We start from the raw sequence: 21,598 nt of genomic DNA on the forward strand, positions 1-21,598 counted from the left end.
AACTCCATCCATCTGAGCTCTAAACCTGGGACAGCTCTGACTCCAGTGAGTGCTCACAAGCACCTGAGCTCTCAAAACAAACAAGAAACAGTAAGGCAGATTGTCATCTGGCTGATGTGGGTCCCTCTGGGTTTCTCTGTGTTTGCATCGCCGTGGTCACACTGCTGAACTATTGGGCTTCAGAATGACACTATTTGCCATGCTGTCTCTCTGCTTGGCAGGTGTGTAGGTGTTGACTGCTTGGCTTGGAGCTGAGATGGTCAGTGGGTTGTGTGTACCCCGAAACATGTTGAGGATGGGGTAATGTTCATGTAAGCAACATGATGTTCATTTCGAAAAGGAGTCATCCCTACTTTGCTGATGTTGGGAACAGCTCAGTTTTGCACACAATGAGTTGTATGCATGGCCAACTGCTAATCTCTGGGTAGCATCGTAGTATATGAGTTTGTCCACCATTTGTCTTGCTTAAGTTGCAAAATAAATGCATTTATCGCACGGGAACTTCCTCTGGTTTGATTTTTACACGGGCAAGTTTTCATTTCTCTAAAATGCTATCCCATGTCTTCAATGTCTCTTGGTTTCTGAGAGTGTGTGCTGGCAATGTTGTCTCAGGGGTCCTAGACTCAGTCATACAGGAGCTTAGTTTGGGAATGACTCCACCCAAGTAAATTCCTTTCCCAAAATGTCTTTGAAGGGAAGTTCAGTTCTTGAAGAGACCAACACAAAGTAGAACAAATCAAGGACGATTTAGTATAATATAATTAAAGCCACTTTAATGAAACCTTACAGATACATGCTACCTTCATGTATATTTTTAAGCAACATAACAAGATTGATCTTATTAACTTGAAAGAGTGGTAACAATTTATTCAATTAATTATTCAATTTGTTCAATTAAATCATGGGCTATTACTTTTTTCCCCCTCCAGACAGGGTTTCTCTGTAGCTTTTGGAGGCTTTCCTGGAATTCATTCAGTAGATCAGGCTGTACTCAAACTCAGAGATTCGCCACCTGTCTCTGCCTCCGGAGTGCTGGAGTTAAAGGCATGCGCCACCACCACCTGGTGGGCTACTACTTAATAATGGTTGAAAGTATTTGAGATTATATTGTGAAGCTGATTAGCCAGATGAGGACTTGGAGTACTAAACAGTAGGAGGAATGTTCCTGATAGCATCATAATTTTAAGTACCAAATGTTAAGAACCATGAAAAGCCCAAGGCTTTACAACCTCTTACAAGTTAGCAATATTAGGCTCTTGTAACCTCATGGATTTCTGAGCAAGACCAAGAACTTCATATCAGCCAAGCAAATTTCAGGAGAATCACATAGATTTTGGTTGCTGAGTTAATTTTCCACTGCTGTTATAATCAGGGTGGACAGTGGCTTAAGGTAATACAAACTTCTTTATTTACCATCTTAGTATACAAATCTAAAACCAGCCCCAGACAGCTAAAAACAAAGTATTAACAGGGTTGTGTTTCACCTAGAAAAGCTGTGGTTTGGATTTGGGATGTCCTCCAAGGTCTCATGGTCCCCAACACAGCAATGACCAGAGGTGGGATTTTGGGAGGAGGTGACTGGATCATGAGAGCTATGAGCTCATTCATAGATTAATGGGACTAATGGAGGTCATAGAAACTTAGGAGGTAGAGAACCTGGTTGTTAGTATACTTGGGAAAGCTGGGTCTTATTGCTGGCCCGTCTATTCCCTGGTCACCATGAAGCGAGCATCCTCCTCTACCATACACTCCTGCTGTCAAGATGTGCCCAGAAAGGATGGAACCAAACCCATGGATTGAGGCCTCTGAAACCAAGAGCCAAAATATTCTTTTAATTTCTTTCATGTATTTTGCACAGCAAGGAAAAGTGGCTAACATAGGAGGCTCTGGGAAGAATCCATCATTTTGCCTTCATCAATTTCTACAGGTGGTTAATCTTTGGATTATGATCTCCTGTTACTATGACATCTTTCACCATCTGTCTCTGGCAACCCTGCTTTCCTGACAAGGAATCTGGTTTACTTCCATTGGATCACCAAGGATAACTTACTCCAAGTCTCCCCCTTCTTGATCTTGTCTGCTAAAGTCACTTTTGTCATGAAAAGTAACACAGGACCAGTTTCCAGAGATGAGGATGTGGATGTGTTGAAAGCCAGTAGCATTTCCTGTCTTCTTTGGCCAGTTCACCTCCATTTAAAATATAATTCTCAACATGCTAGAGTTTCAGTCCATAACAGTATCAACTCCAAGGTGCATATTGTCATTTTTTTTTAACCATCCCAGCCTATGTCAGTCCTGGGTAAAAAGTTATTTCTACCTGCAGACCTGTAGAACTAGAAAAATATTTTTGGTCCCTTGGTGTGAAAAGTCTGAGATACAGATTATAAAATTTCTGTTCATGGGTCACAGGTTCCAAAAAATTTCAAAATTTAGTGGAGAAACAATTCCACTAAGATTCAATGTAGCTTGACTATAATATCTGCTCACCTAAGAGCTAACCTAGCCTGATGTTGAGCTTCCAAGATCAGACGAGATAGGGCATATTCAGCAATAGACTGTAACATATTCTGAGCCTAAAACTCTACTTTTGGAATGGTTCTTTGTCCTTTGATCAGAGAATGTGGCATAAACTTAGTATTTACCATCCTGTTTCTTTGTGAATAATTTTACCTTGCTTTTTCTTTTCCACTTTAGCTTTATCCAGAGTCAATTTCCTGCATAATGTTAGGGCACTTAACATATTTGAAATTGTTTAGCTCATTGTTCAATTTTTCCAGCTTTTCAGTATTTGCTGTTGCTGCTGCACTTTCAGGAATAAGGGGATAATTATTTGCCAAAGTACTCAAACTCTAAATGGCTTGTGATGACAATGTGTGGCTGTAACTCAGGGACATTCCCTGTTATCACCATACTCTTGGAGCAATCAGGTCCTTAGTGGTATCAATACCATCTGGCTAGTAGTTCCTGCCTCTGAGCTACTGTGTTTCCAGCCCTGTTCTGGCCCTCCTTTGGGAGCAGTCACTACTGTGCTCCAGCTCTTAGAATCCTGCTGCTGTCTGAAATTTCGGTCATATCTTTCCCAGTGACGTACAGCTGCCTTTTGTGTAGCTTAAACTACTTAGACTGACTAGAATCAACAACATGGGTTTAGCATCACTGCATGAGAGACTGGGCCTTCCCACCATGCTCAGTGATGCCAGCTAACACTCTCACCTGGGTGATGATGCTCACTTGGGTGAGCAAAGACAAAGTCATGCTTCTGTTCTTCCTTACCACTCTCATTACTCCTGGTGGTATTATGAGAACCTACTTATTTGCATCACTCATTGGTCCTCAGAAAAGCGCCACGATTTAAAGGCTGCTTTATAATTAGAAGAGAAAAAGCACCCCCAGAATTTTGTCCTAAATAGAATCTTGGTTAATGGTTTGAGAAATCCAGAGCATTTTGATTTTAAATCCAGAATGGCATGCCTATAATTCCAGCACTTAGGAGGCTGAGACAGGAGGAATGCCAGGAGTTCAAAGCCACCCTAGATCACATAGCAAGATGCTGTTAAAAAAAAATCTTAGAAAACTTAGTAAACTTAATTTTATAGAACACTATAACAAAGTAGTCATTGCCTTGAAGCCACTTATTTCGGTGGCACTTTTGCAATGGGTTCTCTTGTAAAAGTCATAAAACTATTAGGAAGTTAGTCAGAAATTAGGCTTGAAAGTCATCCAGGATGACCTAGTCAAGCGTCTAATCAGTGCCTGGCCCCTATCTCATGTCCCTGGTAACATAATCAGTTTTGCAAGTGATAGGCCAAGGACTATACCTGCCTAAGGACAGAGTAGGATCACAATGCCACTTATAATATTAAGATACCATGTGGAAGGAAGGTGAAGGCAACAAGGGCTTTGCTGAGGCCCATTAGAAGGTTCTTTCCTCCTGGCCAAGCGTCACTGTTCTTACACATTCATACATATTTTTCTTGCTAACAATTGCTTTTGGTCAGAAGAACGGGATCTGAATTGTTTCTCAGGCCCCGAATGGAGACATGACTTTCTGAACCACCCTGGAGATTATAAGAATACTTTTGGACAGGAGGTTTTCTGGTAAAGAGCAAAGATGTACATTGTCCCTTCCTTTGGATTTACTCCAAAAGAGGCCATCAGTCATCAGGATGGAAAAAAAAAATGTCCCACAAGAAGCTGTCTGTTCCAAAAACTTAAAATAGCAGAAAGCCCACCAATAGTAGAAAGCTATGAAGGCTGGCAGTGGTCTCTTGGACCCTTGCAGCGTATTAATACAAGTGACAATTAGATGGTCACATTCTATCCCTAAACTTCTCCAATTTGCTACCAGTCGTTTTTGATCCATGTTTCAGCCAAACTATTAGGAGCCCTTTCTAATTCCTTGAAATACAGTAGCTCACCTAATCCAGTGCTGGGATTAGAACTCAGGTCTTTGTGCACACTAGATAAGCACTATTGAAACAGTTATATCCCCAATCTGATACGTTCTTTATTTAGAATGTTTACTTTGTGGATGTGTATTAGTATGCTTGGTCTGATTCAACTTAATGTCCCATCATAAGCATTTTTACAACAATCCCTTAGATTCTACTTGTATAAACTGGAAACCTACATGTCTTTGTGGGTTATAGTTCATATCTCACCTTTGGGAGCTTGTTGGAACTTAGGTCCACATATAGGTATAAAAGCAACCAAGGTTGGTGGCTCCGTCCCCAGGTACACAGCATTGTCTTGCTTTACACCTGCCTTAGGATAGGCCATTAATGTTTCAATCAATGTGGGGTAATCCCCTCTGGTGGTGAAAAGCTTCTATTGCCACTTCTGAATAGAGTCCATCAGCCTGGGGATGTGATGTATAGTTCAGTAAACCCAGTGCTTGGCTAGCATGCACACAGGGTTCAAATCCCAGCACTGGACCAGATGAGATCCTATCTCAAAACTAAAACACTACCATCAGCAACACAATCAGAAACAAAAAGCACTCACTGGAAGCCCACTTAGGTCATACACACTTGCAGTCCTAGCACTGAGGAGACTGAGGCAGGAGGATTTCAAGTTTGAGTTAAGCCTGGCCCACACAGCACAACTGTCTCAAAACAAAAAAGGGGCACTTATGGTGGATTGGATTCCCTGTACTGTCATAAGAGGAAAAAAAATCTCACTGGAATTTAGCAGCTCCACATCCCCAGCTCTGTCAGAGCCTTCACCCATGCCATCCCAAATTATAGGGTCACATTCTTTCCCAAGCAGCTCCTCATCCTATTATTAAAACTTTGTGTTCTATGCTCTTCACTACTCTCTCACTATCTTAAGCCATCTTAACCTCTAAATGTAGTTGCACCAATAAAGCCAGGATGCCTCCACTTTTGTTCTCGAGATGAAGCACAAGGGAAATAGACTTTAGGGACCACATAGTAGTGAATAGGGCAGGGCATCCATGGGCACACAGAAACAATGTGTTTGGACTTGGCTTACTAGTCAACACCAACCTTTTCTGCATGTTTCTCTTGAGTTTTAAAACCAGCTTTGTACTTTGAATGGCTCATATATAGAATCAGTCAAAAGGACAGGGGGTAGGGTGGGAAGCTATGTATTCAGAGGCATGCATACCCATAAACACAAAACACCTAAATATAAAATAAATTATTTGTATTATAACTCAAAAATCAAAAAAAAATACTTTTTTTACTCCCCTCTCAGAAAGAAAACACATTACAAAATGCTGGCATTAAGACAATAATTACACTTCCATATTTAACAGGTATTATATATACTTCACATCCTTTGATCATGAGATCACTAGACTCGCTCGCCCGTCCCTTATGAAACATTCTTCTTTGTAAGTATTACCCCAGAATTGCATTTACTGGCACATACAGCTTCAATGTAGGCCAAACCGAAATGTGCTATTAATGTAAAATGCAATCTAATGACTTAGTTCACAGTTTCTTTTTACATTAAAGTGGCTAAAAATTAAAATTTACGGTGCAACTCCTCTGCTGTCCTGGATGGCTGGGAGCACCCAGTGTAGATACTACGTGTGTCATGTCTCCATGGACAGCAGGCTCTCCAGCAAGGCGGACGGGGAGAGATATGAAGCAAACTGGCCGCAGCTTTGATTTACCGCTATGCCACACATTTCTGATCTGCTTTTAAAAATGGGATTGTAAAATAAGCTAGAGCTATTTTTATCATATTTTTATTCTTTCTAATGGACATAGTATTACTTTTTCAATAGAAAAGGTAAAACTTCTTATATCGTTTATAACTTAAGAGCTGCCAAAAATTAGGACTGTCATTTACTAGATCTGGCCTACAGTAATGGATACACCAAACTGTGCCATTAGCTGTCACTTTCCATCAGGCCCCAAAAAGCCCAAGAGAACAGAGGTTACAACTGTCATCGAAGTTACTGAAGAGGCTCTGCAGCCCAGGTGACAGCTGATGAGATGAAACTGTCCCCAGCACAGGGGCTCACATTCCTTTACCCTTCTCATGAGAAAGCTGATTTTCTGTCATATGGAAAATGAAAAGTTCATCTATAAGACGTGGCTGAGGATGAGCGATGCTTCCCTTCCACCGTAGTCTGGGAGCGAGCCCTTCTGCAGTTAGCCTTGCTAGTTGCGACATTACAGACCCTGCTCATCAGTCATCTCCAATGTGATCAGTTAATAGTTTTCAGTAAAACACACCATGACGTATGTTCTTTTCCTTGTTGGTCCAGGGCAGTTTATTCTGACAAAGTTACTCTGGTGCTGTTCACCCATGTCTGTGTGGTAGAACTTTATCTCTCAAAAGCTGTCCCGACAGTGGCACATTTTCATGTTTTCCGACGAGGTCGCTCAGATCCAAGTTCTGACTAAAACTCTGCTGTATTCACTTCATCTGCAAGAGCAACTGGAACAACCACCCCCTGTCGGTGCAGCTCCCGCAGGACGTCCAGGATGGAGTCCAGTTCTGTGCGGAACTTGTCCAGCTCCCGATTCTTCAGCTGTGCAAGTCTCTTCCACTTCTCAACTTCCTTGTTTTGCTCAGTTTCTACTACTTGGCGTGTTTGCTGTATTATCTGAAAATATGAAAATTTCACACTATTATTCTAATTCATAGTGGAAATGTGGGACATTTAACAGTTTTAAAGAGCAGAACAATACTGAGTAGATATACCCAGGGCTTCTTGTGGGAAACTCAGACCAACCAGAAAGCTTAATGTGTCTGTGTGTGTGTGTGTGTGTGCTGTGTGTGTGTGTGTGTGTCTGTGTGTGTGTGTGTGTGTGTCTGTGTGTGTGTGTGTGTGTGTGTGTGTGTCTGTGTGTGTGTGTGTGTGTGTCTGTGTGTGTGTGTGTCTGTGTGTGTGTGTCTGTGTGTGTGTGTGTGTGTGTGTGTCTGTGTGTGTGTGTGTGTGTGTGTCTGTGTGTGTGTGTGTGTCTGTGTGTGTGTCTGTGTGTGTGTGTGTGTGTGTGTGTCTGTGTGTGTGTGTGTGTCTGTGTGTGTCTGTGTGTGTGTGTCTGTGTGTGTGTGTGTGTGTGTCTGTGTGTGTGTGTGTGTGTGTCTGTGTGTGTGTGTGTGTTCTGTGTGTGTCTGTGTGTGTGTGTGTGTGTGTGTGTCTGTGTGTGTGTGTCTGTGTGTGTGTGTCTGTGTGTGTGTGTGTCTGTGTGTGTGTGTGTGTGTGTGTCTGTGTGTGTGTGTGTGTGTCTGTGTGTGTGTGTGTGTGTCTGTGTGTGTGTGTGTGCTGTGTGTGTGTGTGTGTGTGTGTGTGTGTCTGTGTGTGTGTGTGTGTGTGTGTGTCTGTGTGTGTGTGTGTGTCTGTGTGTGTGTGTGTGTGTGTGTGTCTGTGTGTGTCTGTGGTGTGTGTGTGTGTGTGTGTCTGTGTGTGTGTGTGTGTGTGTGTGTGTGTGTGTGTGTGTGTGTGTTCAAAGGTTTATGTACATTTCTCACTATCTGTTATGGACTGAATGTCACATCACCCCCCAAACCACATGCTGTAGCTCTAACCCTTGGTGTGGCTATATTTGGAGTGAGGAAATTAGGTTGTATTGATAGGGCCCTGAGCTGAAAGGATTAGTGTCCTCATAAGAAGAGACACACATCAGAGAGCTTCCTTGCCTCAAGAATGCAGCTTGCACACCAGGATGGCAGCCTCATTAGAAACCAGATCAGCCAGAGTCCTGCCTTCACCACAGTCTAATCCAGGAGACCCTTGTCGTGACCATGTGAGCCGGCTGACTGCTCTAGAGTAAAGCCAGTCCTAAAACATCACATCCTTTCTTTTAAATGCAGTAACCTGTTCTAGTGGTAGATATGCAATACATCAATGACCATCTTACTAATATAAATTTTATAAATATGTGAAATGATTTGAATATAGAATATTGTTCTCAGGGTACCTACTAATATAAAACTTAGTAGGTACCCTCAGTGTTTAAGGACACAATATGCTTTCTGTTTTAAAATATAAGGAAAATTAATATAAAGTATTTGGGATTTTAAGTTTTTTCTTCAAAACTACACTCTTTTTTTTTTTTTTTTTTTTTTTTTTTTGGGTTTTTCGAGACAGAGTTTCTCTGTGGCTTTGGAGGCTGTCCTGGAACTAGCTCTTGTAGACCAGGCTGGTCTCGAACTCAGAGATCCGCCTGCCTCTGCCTCCCAAGTGCTGGGATTAAAGGCGTGCACCACCACTGCCTGGCAAAACTACACTCTTAAGGAATTAAAAAGTCAATGGTAGTGGTTGCTGGAGAGGTGACTCTGGTTAAGAGCACTGGCTGCTCTTCCAGAGGTCCTGAGTTCAATTCCCAGCACCCACGTGGCGGCTCACAATTGTCTATAACTGTCACGTGGCGGCTCACAATCGTCTATAACTGTAGCCCCTATGGGATCCGATGTCTTTTTCTGGAGTGCAGACATACACACAGGCAGAGTATCCATATACATAAACTACAGAAAGACAGACAATGGGAACATGTGAAGAAGTGTTTGGTAGGGATGTAAAAGTGACAGCAACAGAAGGTGCTTAAGTAAAGGCTGCGGTAACGCACACACACCCCTGCTTTCTATTTAATGATTTAACCACTTACCTGCTGGAGTTCCTGCTCTCTCTGCTTGTGCCTCATTTCCATCTGCTTGATCTTCCTTTCTAAGCCCATGAAATGTTTCATCTCTGGTGTGTGGTTTTCTTTGGCTTCTTTCAATTCTTCCAAGAGCTTTGTAATCTATGATGGAAAAGCCAAAATCACAAGGAAAGGATTATTTTCAAATTGTATAAATTTCTCAAGTGGCACCCTGGATTCATCTAGAAACTAACAGCTTTCATTCTCGTGTCCAAGGGGTGAAGAGGCACCCTAGCTGAGCTGACCTCACAGTCTGACTGGCTCCAGATGTCTGGACCACCTTCCTTCCAGGGCTGTGTGGGTTCAAGTGAGGTGGGCGCTTTCCTCGGCTTCAAGGTGTTAGTGGCTGTGTTCAGGATTACAAGTACAGCTCAGCCATGCAGCACTGCAGTGTTCAATGCACGGGAAGAAGGCAGACATTTGGTTTGTAATTCTCTCATGACCCTATTCGCCTTTGTAGTTTTAGTTCTTTGCTCCCCAGATAAAGTTGCTTGTCACAGAACGGAGCAGAGGCAGGTGGGGAGGTGTCTGTCTTGGTTGACACTCTTTTGGGACCCCGGATGCAGAGGGTGAAAGGCACAGTCCTTGTCCTCATGGGCTTAGTTACAGCAGCACCTCTGTTTTCTCACCTCACAGAAAATGGAGCTATTGTTCTAGCACTAGGAATAAAATGGAGGGGCTTTGAGAGGCTTCCTTATGAGGGCTGGTGAAGCAATTAACTGCACTTTTCTCTCATAAAGTAAAAAATATCAGATCTGGTTCCACTAATTGCTGTATTAAAGGCAATAATAAGAAAATGAAGGTGGATAAATTAACAATTCAATCATGTTTTATATAAAATACCCACTGACTAATAATAACAAAACTAATCAATCTTACCTAAATTAGTAAGAAAAAAGGTGAATACTATATTAAATGAGAAACATTCTAATGACATCACAGTCACCACAGAAACATGTGGTCTGGAGCTGGAGTGATTTGCAGAAAACTTAGGGAGCGCCTAACTGCTGGGTATGAAGATGGTATATACTATATGATGATTACTAAACGTTATTTAGAAAAAAAGAAAAAACCCAGGCATGATGACTGAACAGAAAGCTGTTGGAGTTACAATCATATACAGAATGATCAAACATTTCAATTTCTGTAAACTCATTTTTGAGAGTGAGTCCTGAGGAATGAATCAGGTTTCCATGGATACTGGTGTATGCTGTACCTCTGAGCTACATCAGCAGCTTCTTATAAACTTTTCATGGGTGGAAAATGATTTTGTCATTCTAAGTCATTGCTGCCTTCTGCAACACCTGTAGCGCATTCCTGGTCTTTTGAAGCAAGCAAGTATATGAGAATTCTAACATGGCCAAGTGTCTGTAGGGTGGGAAAAAACTCTTAAGAGGTGGGTGGCAGGATTCCTAAGGCAGAAGCCACTGGCTTGAGTCTTAAAGTCAATGGACAAACAACAGTGAGTTAGTGCTAAAAACTTTCTAGATCCCAGCCTCAGCTTATTACATTTATATTTGTTTACTGTGATTCCACAAAATGTTAGAGGGCCACAAGAGCAGGGCTTTCCCTGCTTTGTTCTCAGTATTTCTAGAACTTAAATGTTTTTGCTACCGATGGGTCCAATGCTAGCATTTCTTTCTTATGCTGGCTGGGAACAAAGGTAAAGTTACTTCATTTTCTTGATAAAAACTTTACTTTTATAATGGAAAAAGCAGTACCCACTCCTTGGTTATGATTAGAATCAAATAAATTAATCCATGTACTTAGCATAGTTCATTCTGACCAAACAATACATACTTGTTTCTAGTATTGTCAATTTTGTTAAATGGCATAAGAAACAGCTAATGGAGCTATACATCGGCAGAAAAAAAAAATCTATTTAAATATACTCTTAGGTAAAAAGAGTTAAACTTTTAAAAATCATATGCATCCACACAAAAATGATTGCACCTCTATACTGTTTGCATTCCTGCCTGTGTGAATAAGAGAAGCTGTAGCAAAATATATTGTGGGGCTACAGCTGATTTACAGCTTGCTTTCTTATAGAATCCCGGACAAACATCCCAGGATGGAATGAACTGGGCCCTTGCCTGTCAATCACTAGTTAAGAAAATGCCCTGTAGACTTGCCTACAGCTTGATCTTATGGAGATATTGTCTCATTTGAGGTTCTCTCTTCTCAGATGGCCACAATTTGTATCAAGTTGACCTGAAACTATCAAGTACATGTAGACTCTATCATCACCCCATTTTACACCTGAGGAAGCAAAGGTACATATGCATTTAAGTTCACTTTCCAAGATGTCCTAGCTATGTTGTAGTAGAGCTGGAATTCAGGCTGGGCAGCCATGGGATGATGCAGTATAGAGGCCCCCATCATATACTGGCATGATGTTCTTAGATGTTTGAATTAACAATGCTTTTTGATAAATTATCAAGTCTCAGGTATGCTTTTTAACAAGACTATAACCTGGTTAACATTGACCTTGTTTTTTTGGCCCTGCAAACATGAACATACTATTTCCTTATATATTTGGTTGTGAGCCTAGTCTTTAATGGCTGAGCCATCTCTCTAGCCCAAATATACTATTTCCTGTCTCTGTTTGTTTTAAAAGCTTTATTTCAATTCTGTGAGAGCCTGTAAGCTTAGTGATTAAGGCTAACAAGGTTCTGTGTGCATCTTGAATACTGAAATGAAAGCATATGCATAGTTATTATTATTTTTTAGTCTTCCTAGAATCAGTGGGACCTTGGGCCAATAAACAGTGGTGGTTTTCCATAGAAGCCTGTGTCTAATGATATTGCTGCTGGTGACACAGCATGACTGTCAGTGTGCCTCTCTGATAACTGTGACACAGCAAACAGAACACGCTTTCTGTGCCTCATTTTCTATCTAAAGGCAGGATATGGAGTCTTATTAGTAACAGTTTGGCTCCCCTATCAGCCCAGAGAAGAAGATACCAGATGAATCTGAAATCAAATCTCACTCCAAAAGTCTTTTCCCATTTTTTCCTTCCCTCAGTTCCCTGCCTTTGGAACCCTGTGTCTTACTGTGTTCTTTGCTGAAGGCAGAATTCTAAGCCACTGCACAGCCACTTTCTACTGAGTTTTCTCCTGCTTGGTGAGCACTGTGAGGGTTAATCCACTGGTTTGCTTTTCTCAAATCTAATTAATCTGTTATTTGTTACAGGAGCCTGTCCCAACTAAGAATTCACAGAGCTGAGGAGCATTATTGTCTTTGACAGTTTCTAGGGACTCAGCGCTTTTTGGGACCTCAACTCTTCCTGGAACCTATGGGTGGGGTCCTAGGGAAAGTAGCAGCAGCTAGGATAACAGAGTTCCCACTAAAACCATTTCTTCCACATCTGCCTATCTCTGTATCTCTCTGGCCTTCACCGGGGCTGGCCTCAAACTCGTGCCTCAGTCTACAGAGTGCTAGGGTTACAGGCATGAGCCGCATGACTAGCTCCCAGATGAGAGAGAAAGGCACAGTCTTTTCTTGCCCCCTCCTTTACAAATTCCGATTATCAGGAGGAAACAATGTAAAACTCAGTTCTTGATAACTGTCTCTTCCAGATTTAGTTGCATGTGGACTTTGAGGCTCCCAGAGAGGCCACTGTTTTCATTGTTTTTTTGCCATCTGCTGGAAGAGACACATAGGTCGAGCACCCCCTGGGTCTTACAAGCCTTGCTGTTCAAGCCAGGGTACGGACTGGGGAGTGAACAGTTTTTACAAACAGACACATTTCCTCCTTTTTTCTCTATTCTGACAGCTTGGCTTTTGTGGCTAATGAGAACACTAGTTTCTGCTAGCTAGAGAGATAAATGTTGGCTTGTGTCTGACAGTTTACTAGAGGGGCTGGGACAGACATCCCCTCTCTCTGCTGGCTCTGGGTCACTAGGAGCCTTTGTCTTCTCTGTCTTTGTTGCTTGGTTGGTGCTGCCAAAGTCCCACCCAGGAATAGCTGTGACTGCATCTACAGGTCTGACTGGAGTCTGCCTACGTTCCTCAGTAACCTGAAACAATATCCCATAAATACCATTCTCACCAACTGTGTATACGTCAGGTCTTTGATGTCTCCACCATTTTGGGAAGGACTTTGGATCTTGAGGGGGCCACATTGTTAGCATTTATGCTTAGGAACCCTGTACTATACACAAGTTAAGCTACAAGACTTACTAGTTAAAGACATATGAAGGTTGATTGAATAAGTCACATTAAAACAGATTTCTAGACTGATTACTTTTTAGAAAGCAGACTTTACATTAAGTTACTAATGATTTTTGTATATGGACAGACTTCTATAATAAATATTAACATAATTGAAATCCCTAACAAAAACTTATTTAGTCTAATATTTCTGTTACTTTTTACCTGTTTCTGTAGGATTTCTTCTCGAACTTGAGAAACTGCAAGGGATTCTTGTTTACCCTGCAGCTCATTAACTTGACCTTGGAAATGTTTTATAAGTACCTAGGGAAAGATGACAAGTAGGGTTAGTGTACAGCCACACATCCCTGAAAGTGCCCAATCTTGTCTGAGCTTGGACGCTGAGCAGGGTCAGTGCTTGGGTGGGAGAAGGCTTTGGTTAATAAGGCTCCCCCTTGAATACTATGTAGATAATATAAGCCAACTCAAGACTGAAAACAGCCTTTAGAAGAAAATCTCTGTAAATTCAAAGTTTGGAAGTGGACAGTATTATCTTCATAATTTGTGACTAAGAAGGATACTAGGTTTTTAAATAAAGATATTAGTCATAATCTCTGAACTAAAAATGTCACATCATAATTTTAGACACAGGAATTTGGAATCCATGGACAGATTTCCATCAGGCATTCTAAGAACGTGTGGAATGCCTGGCTCTCTCCTCTGCGACATTTCACCTTCACTGTTCTAATGAGCAGGCAGCACTGACTTCCATGCAACTCTATCACATTTATCATCGCAGGAAAACACATTGTCTGTGTTACTATGGTATTTGAAGAACACTGTTCGCTCACTGTCCCAGACTATCCTTGAAAATCACTTGGTGCAATGCCAGCTGCCTTCTGACACTCAGTGAGGATCTGCAGGGCTACATTGGGTGGTATTCTGAAGAATCCTTTAGAAAAGCATTTAAAACACTTCTTACTACATTATGAGGATTGTCCTGACTTCCTTACCCTTCAGTTCCCACATGCTTCAACATGCACCTCTTCCTAATAGGGCACTTCTCAAAAGTCACAACAACATTTTTACATCTGATAATTCACAATGATTTAAAATACTTAACCTGTCCCTATTTAAATTTTCCTGCTTCTTTCTGTGCCTTTATTGTTCCCACCAACATGGTGAATGTTCCTAAGAAATGTGGCAAGCACCAACCCCACAAAATGAAACAGTACAAGAAGGGCAAGGATTCTTTGTATGCCCAGGAAAAGAAGCCCTATGACAGGAAACAGTGGCGATGGTGGGTAGACTAAGCCTATTTTCTGCAAAAAGGCTAAAACTACAAAGAAGATTGTGCTGAAATGTGAGGGTGTTGAGTCCAACCACAGATCTAAGAGGGTGCTAGCTAGTAAGAGATGCAAGCATTTTGAACTGGGAGGCGATAAGAAGAGAAAGGGCCAAGTGATCCAAGTTGTAAGCTGATCTTGTTATGAATACAATAAAATCATGAGCTTTTACTCGAAAAAGAAAAAAAAAATTCCCCAATGAAGGATTCCTTTGTAATTATAATGGTGGGAAGTGGCTACAGATGGGAGAGATGGTAGTGATTTCTTAAGGCCTCCCCTTAAGCTTGTCTTATGAAAAAATGAAAACCTCAGGAAGGATAAGGGCAAAATAAACACTCAGCCCTACTCACCACTGCTTACATTTCCCGTTTTTAACAAAAGTTCTATTTTCATCCTAATCGTACAGAAAACAGCCACAGGGTAGCTATTTTCAGATTGTCTGAGTAGATGTACCTGCTATCCAAGAAGAAAGCTGCTGATTGGCTGTCAGCATTCCCTGTCACAGCTGTTGGAAGGCTGTGATTCCCATGGGCTGGAGCTGTGTGTCTCTGTTCATTACTTTATCTCTAGTGCCTCACTGACTGGAGCATTTGTTCCATGATGAAAGGTAACAAACAGGAAGAATGCATGAGGATAACCACTTGTCACTGGGACTTGGGGTGGAGGGAGGTAGGTCAACATGCAAGTTCAGCTAGACACATACTTCAGCTATCTGTGACAGCCTATGTAGAGGAAGATCTGACAAAGGTAGGGACAAGTCTGTATAAATACTTATTTATAGGGCATAATTTTAAGGTAAAATGTTAAAAATATGGTACTGGTATCCCCTCTATATGTATAAAAAAAGTCAATAATTATTTTCCATTTGTATCCTCAACCTGCAAAACTGAAGTTAAAACATTTCTAAATGAAATTATGTTCTAAACAATAGTCTTAAAATACACTATTAGCATCTAAGAAGGACCAGCTACCTCTTGAGTGATTATTTTGCGATTCAGTTCAGCTACTTTGGAAGAGGAATTTTCTAGTGCATTCTGGCAAAGGATTTTCTCCATTTCCCTCTGATGAGATGCTTTGAGGGACGCGATGTGTGCTGCAGTGTCGTCCTTGACCCTGTGGAACAGACACGAGAGAACATGGAAAGTGGCTCTCACACCTCTAACTCAGGAAGCCTGGACAGTATTCAAAGCCCAGAAGAGAGGCAGCAAAGGTGAGCTACTACTGGCTGCACATCCGGTATTCAACAGAATGCTGGGAGCTCCTGTAACCACTCACTGGGTAACATTTTCCAGGTTTTGTAAGAGTAGCGCATTTAAGAAAAGTGACACATAGAGGTCACACCAAGGGTGCAGATCTGTAAATCGTCCAGCCTGAGATCAAGTCAAGCACAAATGGAGTTTAAATTTTGGGCCTTCCCCTCTCCTCTATCTGAAGCTATATTTTCTAAGGGACTCCAAGGTTCCAAAGCACCAATCTGAATTTTAAGCAAATGTCTTTTAAAGTACTCGCAGACTTCTCACTTAGGTTCTTGTTTGGATAGCCACAATTCTTAAAATTCTTAATGGTTTTTATTGGCAGCTCACCAATATTTGGGCATGCAAATGATTATAGGGACAGTTGTGATAGACTGTGAGAATACAATAATTTGATTGTGATCCTCAGACACAGAATTATTTGCTTCATTTGGATGGTACATGTGATGATATGCTTGTCTTGGTGACAAAGTGCATGCATTACAGGCAGTTAAGTAAGTGGTGTGGCTACATATCGCTGCTGCTAAAACTAACATGCCAACCTACAAATGACAGACAGGCATCAGTTGCTTATTTACTATTTCTCCAAGGAAGCAGTATAGTTAGCATTCTAGGAAATGGATTAAAACCAAAATCACTCATAATGTAACTCAGTTAAAGTAAAGGACAGCCCAAATCCGGGACTAGGAAGACTCTTAGTATCAGAGAAACAGACCGATATAAGAAAAAACTTAAAATTTTCCTACAAGAAACTGGAAACAATAAACCTGAATTTTAAAGTATTTCTAAGAAAGAATAGTAACTAGATTCAGTACTGGAGAAACCAGTTTCATGGTGCTGCCATACTGACTTAGTTAACAACACTGCTGTCAATCGATCAATAAAATAAGCATTGTGGGTGCTACTCCCATGGTCATCCTGCTGAGTGAAATAAGGTAGTTTCAGGCATGGGCATGCAAACAGTGCAATCTTCTCTGTTCTTTGGGAGCTACAAGGCGGGTGATGCTTAATGCTTATGTAGGAGTTGTGGGTCGGACGGAGTAAGCAATTTTCTGAGATATGCCAACCAATGTTTTGTGAAAGAAGCAGAACTTCAAACACAACTGAGCAAGAGGCACAGAGAATAATATGAGAGTGGCCATGGATTTGAAATGCTAGGCAGAGAAATTTAGAAATTGAAGGAAGTTGGGAGTTACTAAAGGAAACAATGACCAGATGACTATGAGAACATTTAAAAAATATACATCACACACACACACATACACACACACACACAAGTACGTACATACGTAATGTTAGATACAGAAAGAAGGGTGGTATGGGGGAACATTTATAGGCACTATCCTATAGACAATGAACTCAAGCAATAAAGGAGATAGATAAAACTGACTGGCAGTTGGAATTAGCATTTAGCAATCATGGGCAGCGATGGGAGCCTGGGGGGGAGGGAAGAACTAGCTTATGAGTAGAGAGAGGAAACTTGCCAGTCACCCCAAAGACATGGCATGGAGGCTCAAGTCATCAGGATCTGGTGCTTCAGCAGGTAGAGGAGCCTCACTGAAAATCCTGTCTTCACATATTACTACTACCACTACATACACACAATATAATATTTTTTAAGACCAGTCCAATGTATCCTAAGCTGGCCTGTAACTTGCTACGTAGCTGAGAATGACTTTGGACTTAGGATCCTCCAGCTTCTACCATGTGTTTGTGTGTTAGGAGGACATGGATGGACTACCCACCCTGTTTCTGTGGTGCTGGGATCAAACTCAGGGTTCCACATACACTAGGTAAGCATTCTAGCAATTGATCAACTATAGTTTCTTATGTTATAGATGTGTTTCAAGGTCAAGTTACAGAGAAAATACACCATATAGTTAAAAAAAAAAACCTGTTTGTGTTCCCATGTTTATGAACAATTTAACCTTTTACCTTTTCATGGAGTTTTCAAATTGGTATACTGCTGCTTCAGAGTCCATCTTCAGCTTATTCCTCTCTAGAATCAATCCCTCTAGTTCTTTTCTCAATCTGTAGTTTTCTTGTAAAACCTCTGAAACATGGGAATCAGTGAAGGTGTGTGGGTGGTACAGTTTGGCATCTAGGGTTCCAGAGAAGGAGTTTGCATTCCCTCTACTGGGGTGTAGAACTTCTTTCTTCACCTGTTTGGCAGATGTTTCCTCTCTGCTCCTGGGGCCCTGCCTAGACAGCATCATTCTTCTCTCCTTCTGGAGCCTCTCCACAGTTTTCGAAAGGTCCTGTATCTCTCTCCCCTTTGCCGCCAGTTCTTCGTTGAGTCTTGCCAGCTTTGCTTTAGCATGCGCCTGCTCTACCTGGAATTCTAGGGACTGGAGGTCCTGATCCTCTCTGTCATTTTTCTTGTGTTCTAACGCAGCATTCTGATGTTTGAGATCACTGATTTCAGCTTCTAGCTTTCTTACAGTGACCTCATGGGCTTCCTTTATTTCCCCAAGTTCTGTCTCAAGTGCCTTAAGTCTGGCTGAGCTGTTGCGCTGGTTCTGTGGAGCTTCCTTCAGTCTGTGGGCAAGCAGCTGCTCCTGCTCCTCCAGCCGCTGTTCGTACTGGATCTGAGGAAAGAATTCAGGTCCCGTCAAAGCCCATTAAGCACGCCATTACTTCCAGAAACCCTGCATTTTACTATGCGCATATAGTCCTCTATCCAAACACTCACATATTTCTTTGCAAATCAGATGTACTGAGGTCTTATTCTCTGAAGGGTGAAACTATATCATTTATTAGATAATACGTGTGCTTATGCAGTCCTTGGGTAGTTAAAATTTTAAAGTTTAAGAGCTGTGCATGGTGGCACATGCCTGCAACCCCAGAACTTGAAAAGGTGGAGGCAGGAGGATCAGGAGTTTAAGGTCTGTCTACATAGTGAGTTCAAGGTCAGCCTGAGTTGATGAGGCACTGTCTCAAAAAGAAAAAAATAGTTGAGGCTTACTAAAGTAATAGTATTGATACTTCATACTGTTAAACTAATTAAATTAATGTCAGTCTATGATGCTGCTTCTCCAGGCAAGCTGTCATACCCTGAGGATAAACACATAAAGCAACTGGAGGGACTGAAGTGTTTGAGAAACACTTGATCCTCCTAGTATTTACAATTAGTGGCTAATTGTTTAAAAAAGTTATTAAATATCTGGTCTGGATATTTAATGTGATCACACAGAAATGGTTCTAGGGGAATCAACAAACGTGGATGTGCATGGTGCTGGGCTGTAGCTCAGTGGTAGAGCACCTGGCTAGTACACTTGAAGCCCTGAGTCTAACCCCAGGACTACCACTTAAAAGGGATGGTGGTGGTATGCACACATGCATATAGAAGACAGAGACGTGAGTTGGGACAAGAGGACCCCGATGGAGCTGGAGTGAACACTTTGATTCATTTCTGTCCCACAGAAGAATGGAAAATCCAGGAATTAAGAAATTCCTGGGCTAGGATGCTCTTCAGGAACCCATCCCACCTCCAAGGTGGCGCCTAGATGAACATCAGTGGAAATATTTCAATAATGGCAGTGTCTTCTCTCCTTTGCTTCTGAAATACAGCAGAGGTGTTTTAATCTATTTTCCTCTGACCCTAACACTGACAGGAGTGCATAAAGATATCTTGTACAGAACTTCAAATCTTTCAAGAATGGAACTGAAGAAGATAGAAAGATCTCCCATACTCACGGATCAGTAGGATTAACATAGTAAAAATCTTACCAAAAGCAATCTACAGATTCAATGCCATCCCCATTAAAATCCAACACAATTCTTTACAGACCTTGAAAGAACAATAATTTCATATGGAAAAACAAAAAAACCCAGGGTGGTGTAGGGGAAGCTGTAGCCACGCCTTCTTAGGGGCTGGCTACAAGAATACCTAAGGGCTTGTGAGGGCGTGGTCAGAATGAGTAGGGGGACTGCGTTTTCGGTTTCAGTTTCTCTTTGCTTCTTGCTGTACAGACTACCACCGGCTGGCTGGTTCGCTCTGTAAGTAAGGCTTTTCCCTATTAAATACCCTTATATTTCTACCTGACTCCGTATTGGTAATTACCTACTATAGGGTGGATAAAACAATCATGTACAATAAAAGAACTCCTGGAGGTATCACCACCCCTGACTTCAAGCTGTACTACAGAGCTATAGTAATAAAAACTGCTTGGTATTGGCTTAAAAACAGACATTGGGTCAATGGAATTGAAATGAAGATCTAGATGTAAATCCACACACCTTTGGACACCTGATTTTCAACAAAGAAGCCAAAATTATACAATGGGGGGGAAAAAATCTTCAACAAATGATACTGGCATAAGTGGATGTCAGCATGTAGAAGAATGCAAACAGACCCATATCTATCACCCTGCACAACTCAAGTTCAAGCAGTTCAAAGACCTTGACATACATCCAAATACACTGAACCTGATAGAAGAGAAAGTAGAAAATAATCTTGAATACATTGGCAGAGGAGACAACTTCCTGAAAAGAACACCAATAACATAGGCACTAAGATCAACAATTAATAAATGGGACCTCATGAAATTGAAAACTTTCTATAATGCAAAGGATACTGTCAACAGGACAAAATGGCAGCCTACAGAATGGGAAAAGACCTTCACCAACCCCACATCTGACAGAGGGCTTATTTCCAAATTTTATAAAGGACTCAAGAAACTAGATATCAACAAACCAAATAATCTAATTTAAAAATGGGGTATAGATCTAAGCAGAGAATTCTCAACAGAAGAATCTCATATGGCTGAGAAACACTTACGGAGATGTTTAACATCCTTAGTCATCAGGGAAATGCAAATCAAAATGACTCTGAGATTCCATCTTATACCTATCAGAATGGCTAAGATCAAAAACACAGTGATATCCCAGGCTGGAGAGGATGTGGAGCAAGGGGAACACTCCTACATTGGTAGTGGGAGTGCAAACTTATACAGCCACTTTGGAAATCAATATGTTGATTTCTCAGAAAACTGTGAATCAATATACCATAAGACCCAGCTATACCACTCTTGGGTATATACCCAAAGGATGCTCAATCATACCAGAAGAACACTTGCTCAACTATGTTCATAGCAACTTTACTTGTAAAAGCCAGAACCTGAAAACAACCTAGATGCCCCTTAACCAATGAATGGATAAAGAAAATATGGCACATTTATAAATGGAGTACTACTCAGCTGTTAAAAACAAGGCAAATGGTGGAACCAGAAAAAAATCATCCCAAGTGAGGTAACCCAGACCAAGAAAGACTAACATGTTATGTACTCATTTATAAGTGGATATTAGCTGTAAAATAAAGAATAACTATGCTACAATCCGCAGATCCAGAGAGACTAGGTAACAAGGAGGGCTCATGGGGGAATCCTGGATCTCCCTGGGAAGGGAAATAGAGATTTTGTGAGTAGACTAAGGGTGGGTGGGGATGGAGGGAGAGAATACTTGAAAAATACTAAAGGGAGAGGGGGGTACATTTCAGGGCCAGGTAAAACCCTGGAGCAAAGGAATTTGCTAGGAATCTATAAGGATGAAGCCAGCTAAGACCCCTGGCAATAGCGGACACATAGCCTCAACTGCCCATCTCCTGTGACCAGATTGGTGCTTAGCCCAATAGTCATAAGAGAGGGTTCATCTAGCAATTGATGGTAACAGATACAGACTCACAGCCAAACATTAGGTTGGAGTTTGGAGAATCCTGCAGAAGAGG

General features: G+C 41.4%; 1 protein-coding gene across 4 annotated transcripts in view; it reads right to left on the bottom strand.

Annotated features, from left to right (window-relative positions):
* Window positions 1-1,809: 1,809 nt before the first annotated feature.
* The window catches only part of Cep162 (centrosomal protein 162), a 62,932-nt gene continuing 43,143 nt past the window's right edge, over window positions 1,810-21,598 (bottom strand). For 2 of the 4 annotated variants that reach the window (XM_027410994.2, XM_035443864.1), the window contains 5 exons: window positions 17,809-18,461; window positions 15,592-15,733; window positions 13,500-13,598; window positions 9,090-9,224; window positions 6,878-7,084 (listed from right to left, as the gene is read on the bottom strand). In XM_027410994.2, coding sequence (XP_027266795.1) covers window positions 6,878-7,084; window positions 9,090-9,224; window positions 13,500-13,598; window positions 15,592-15,733; window positions 17,809-18,461 — 1,236 coding nt within the window. Of the gene's footprint in view, window positions 7,085-9,089; window positions 9,225-13,499; window positions 13,599-15,591; window positions 15,734-17,808; window positions 18,462-21,598 lie in introns of those variants that run through there. The other 2 variants (XM_027410993.2, XM_027410995.2) reach the window with 2 other exon arrangements.

Source organism: Cricetulus griseus, chromosome 4, assembly GCF_003668045.3.
Source record: "Cricetulus griseus strain 17A/GY chromosome 4, alternate assembly CriGri-PICRH-1.0, whole genome shotgun sequence".
Classification (NCBI taxonomy): Eukaryota; Metazoa; Chordata; class Mammalia; order Rodentia; family Cricetidae; genus Cricetulus; species Cricetulus griseus.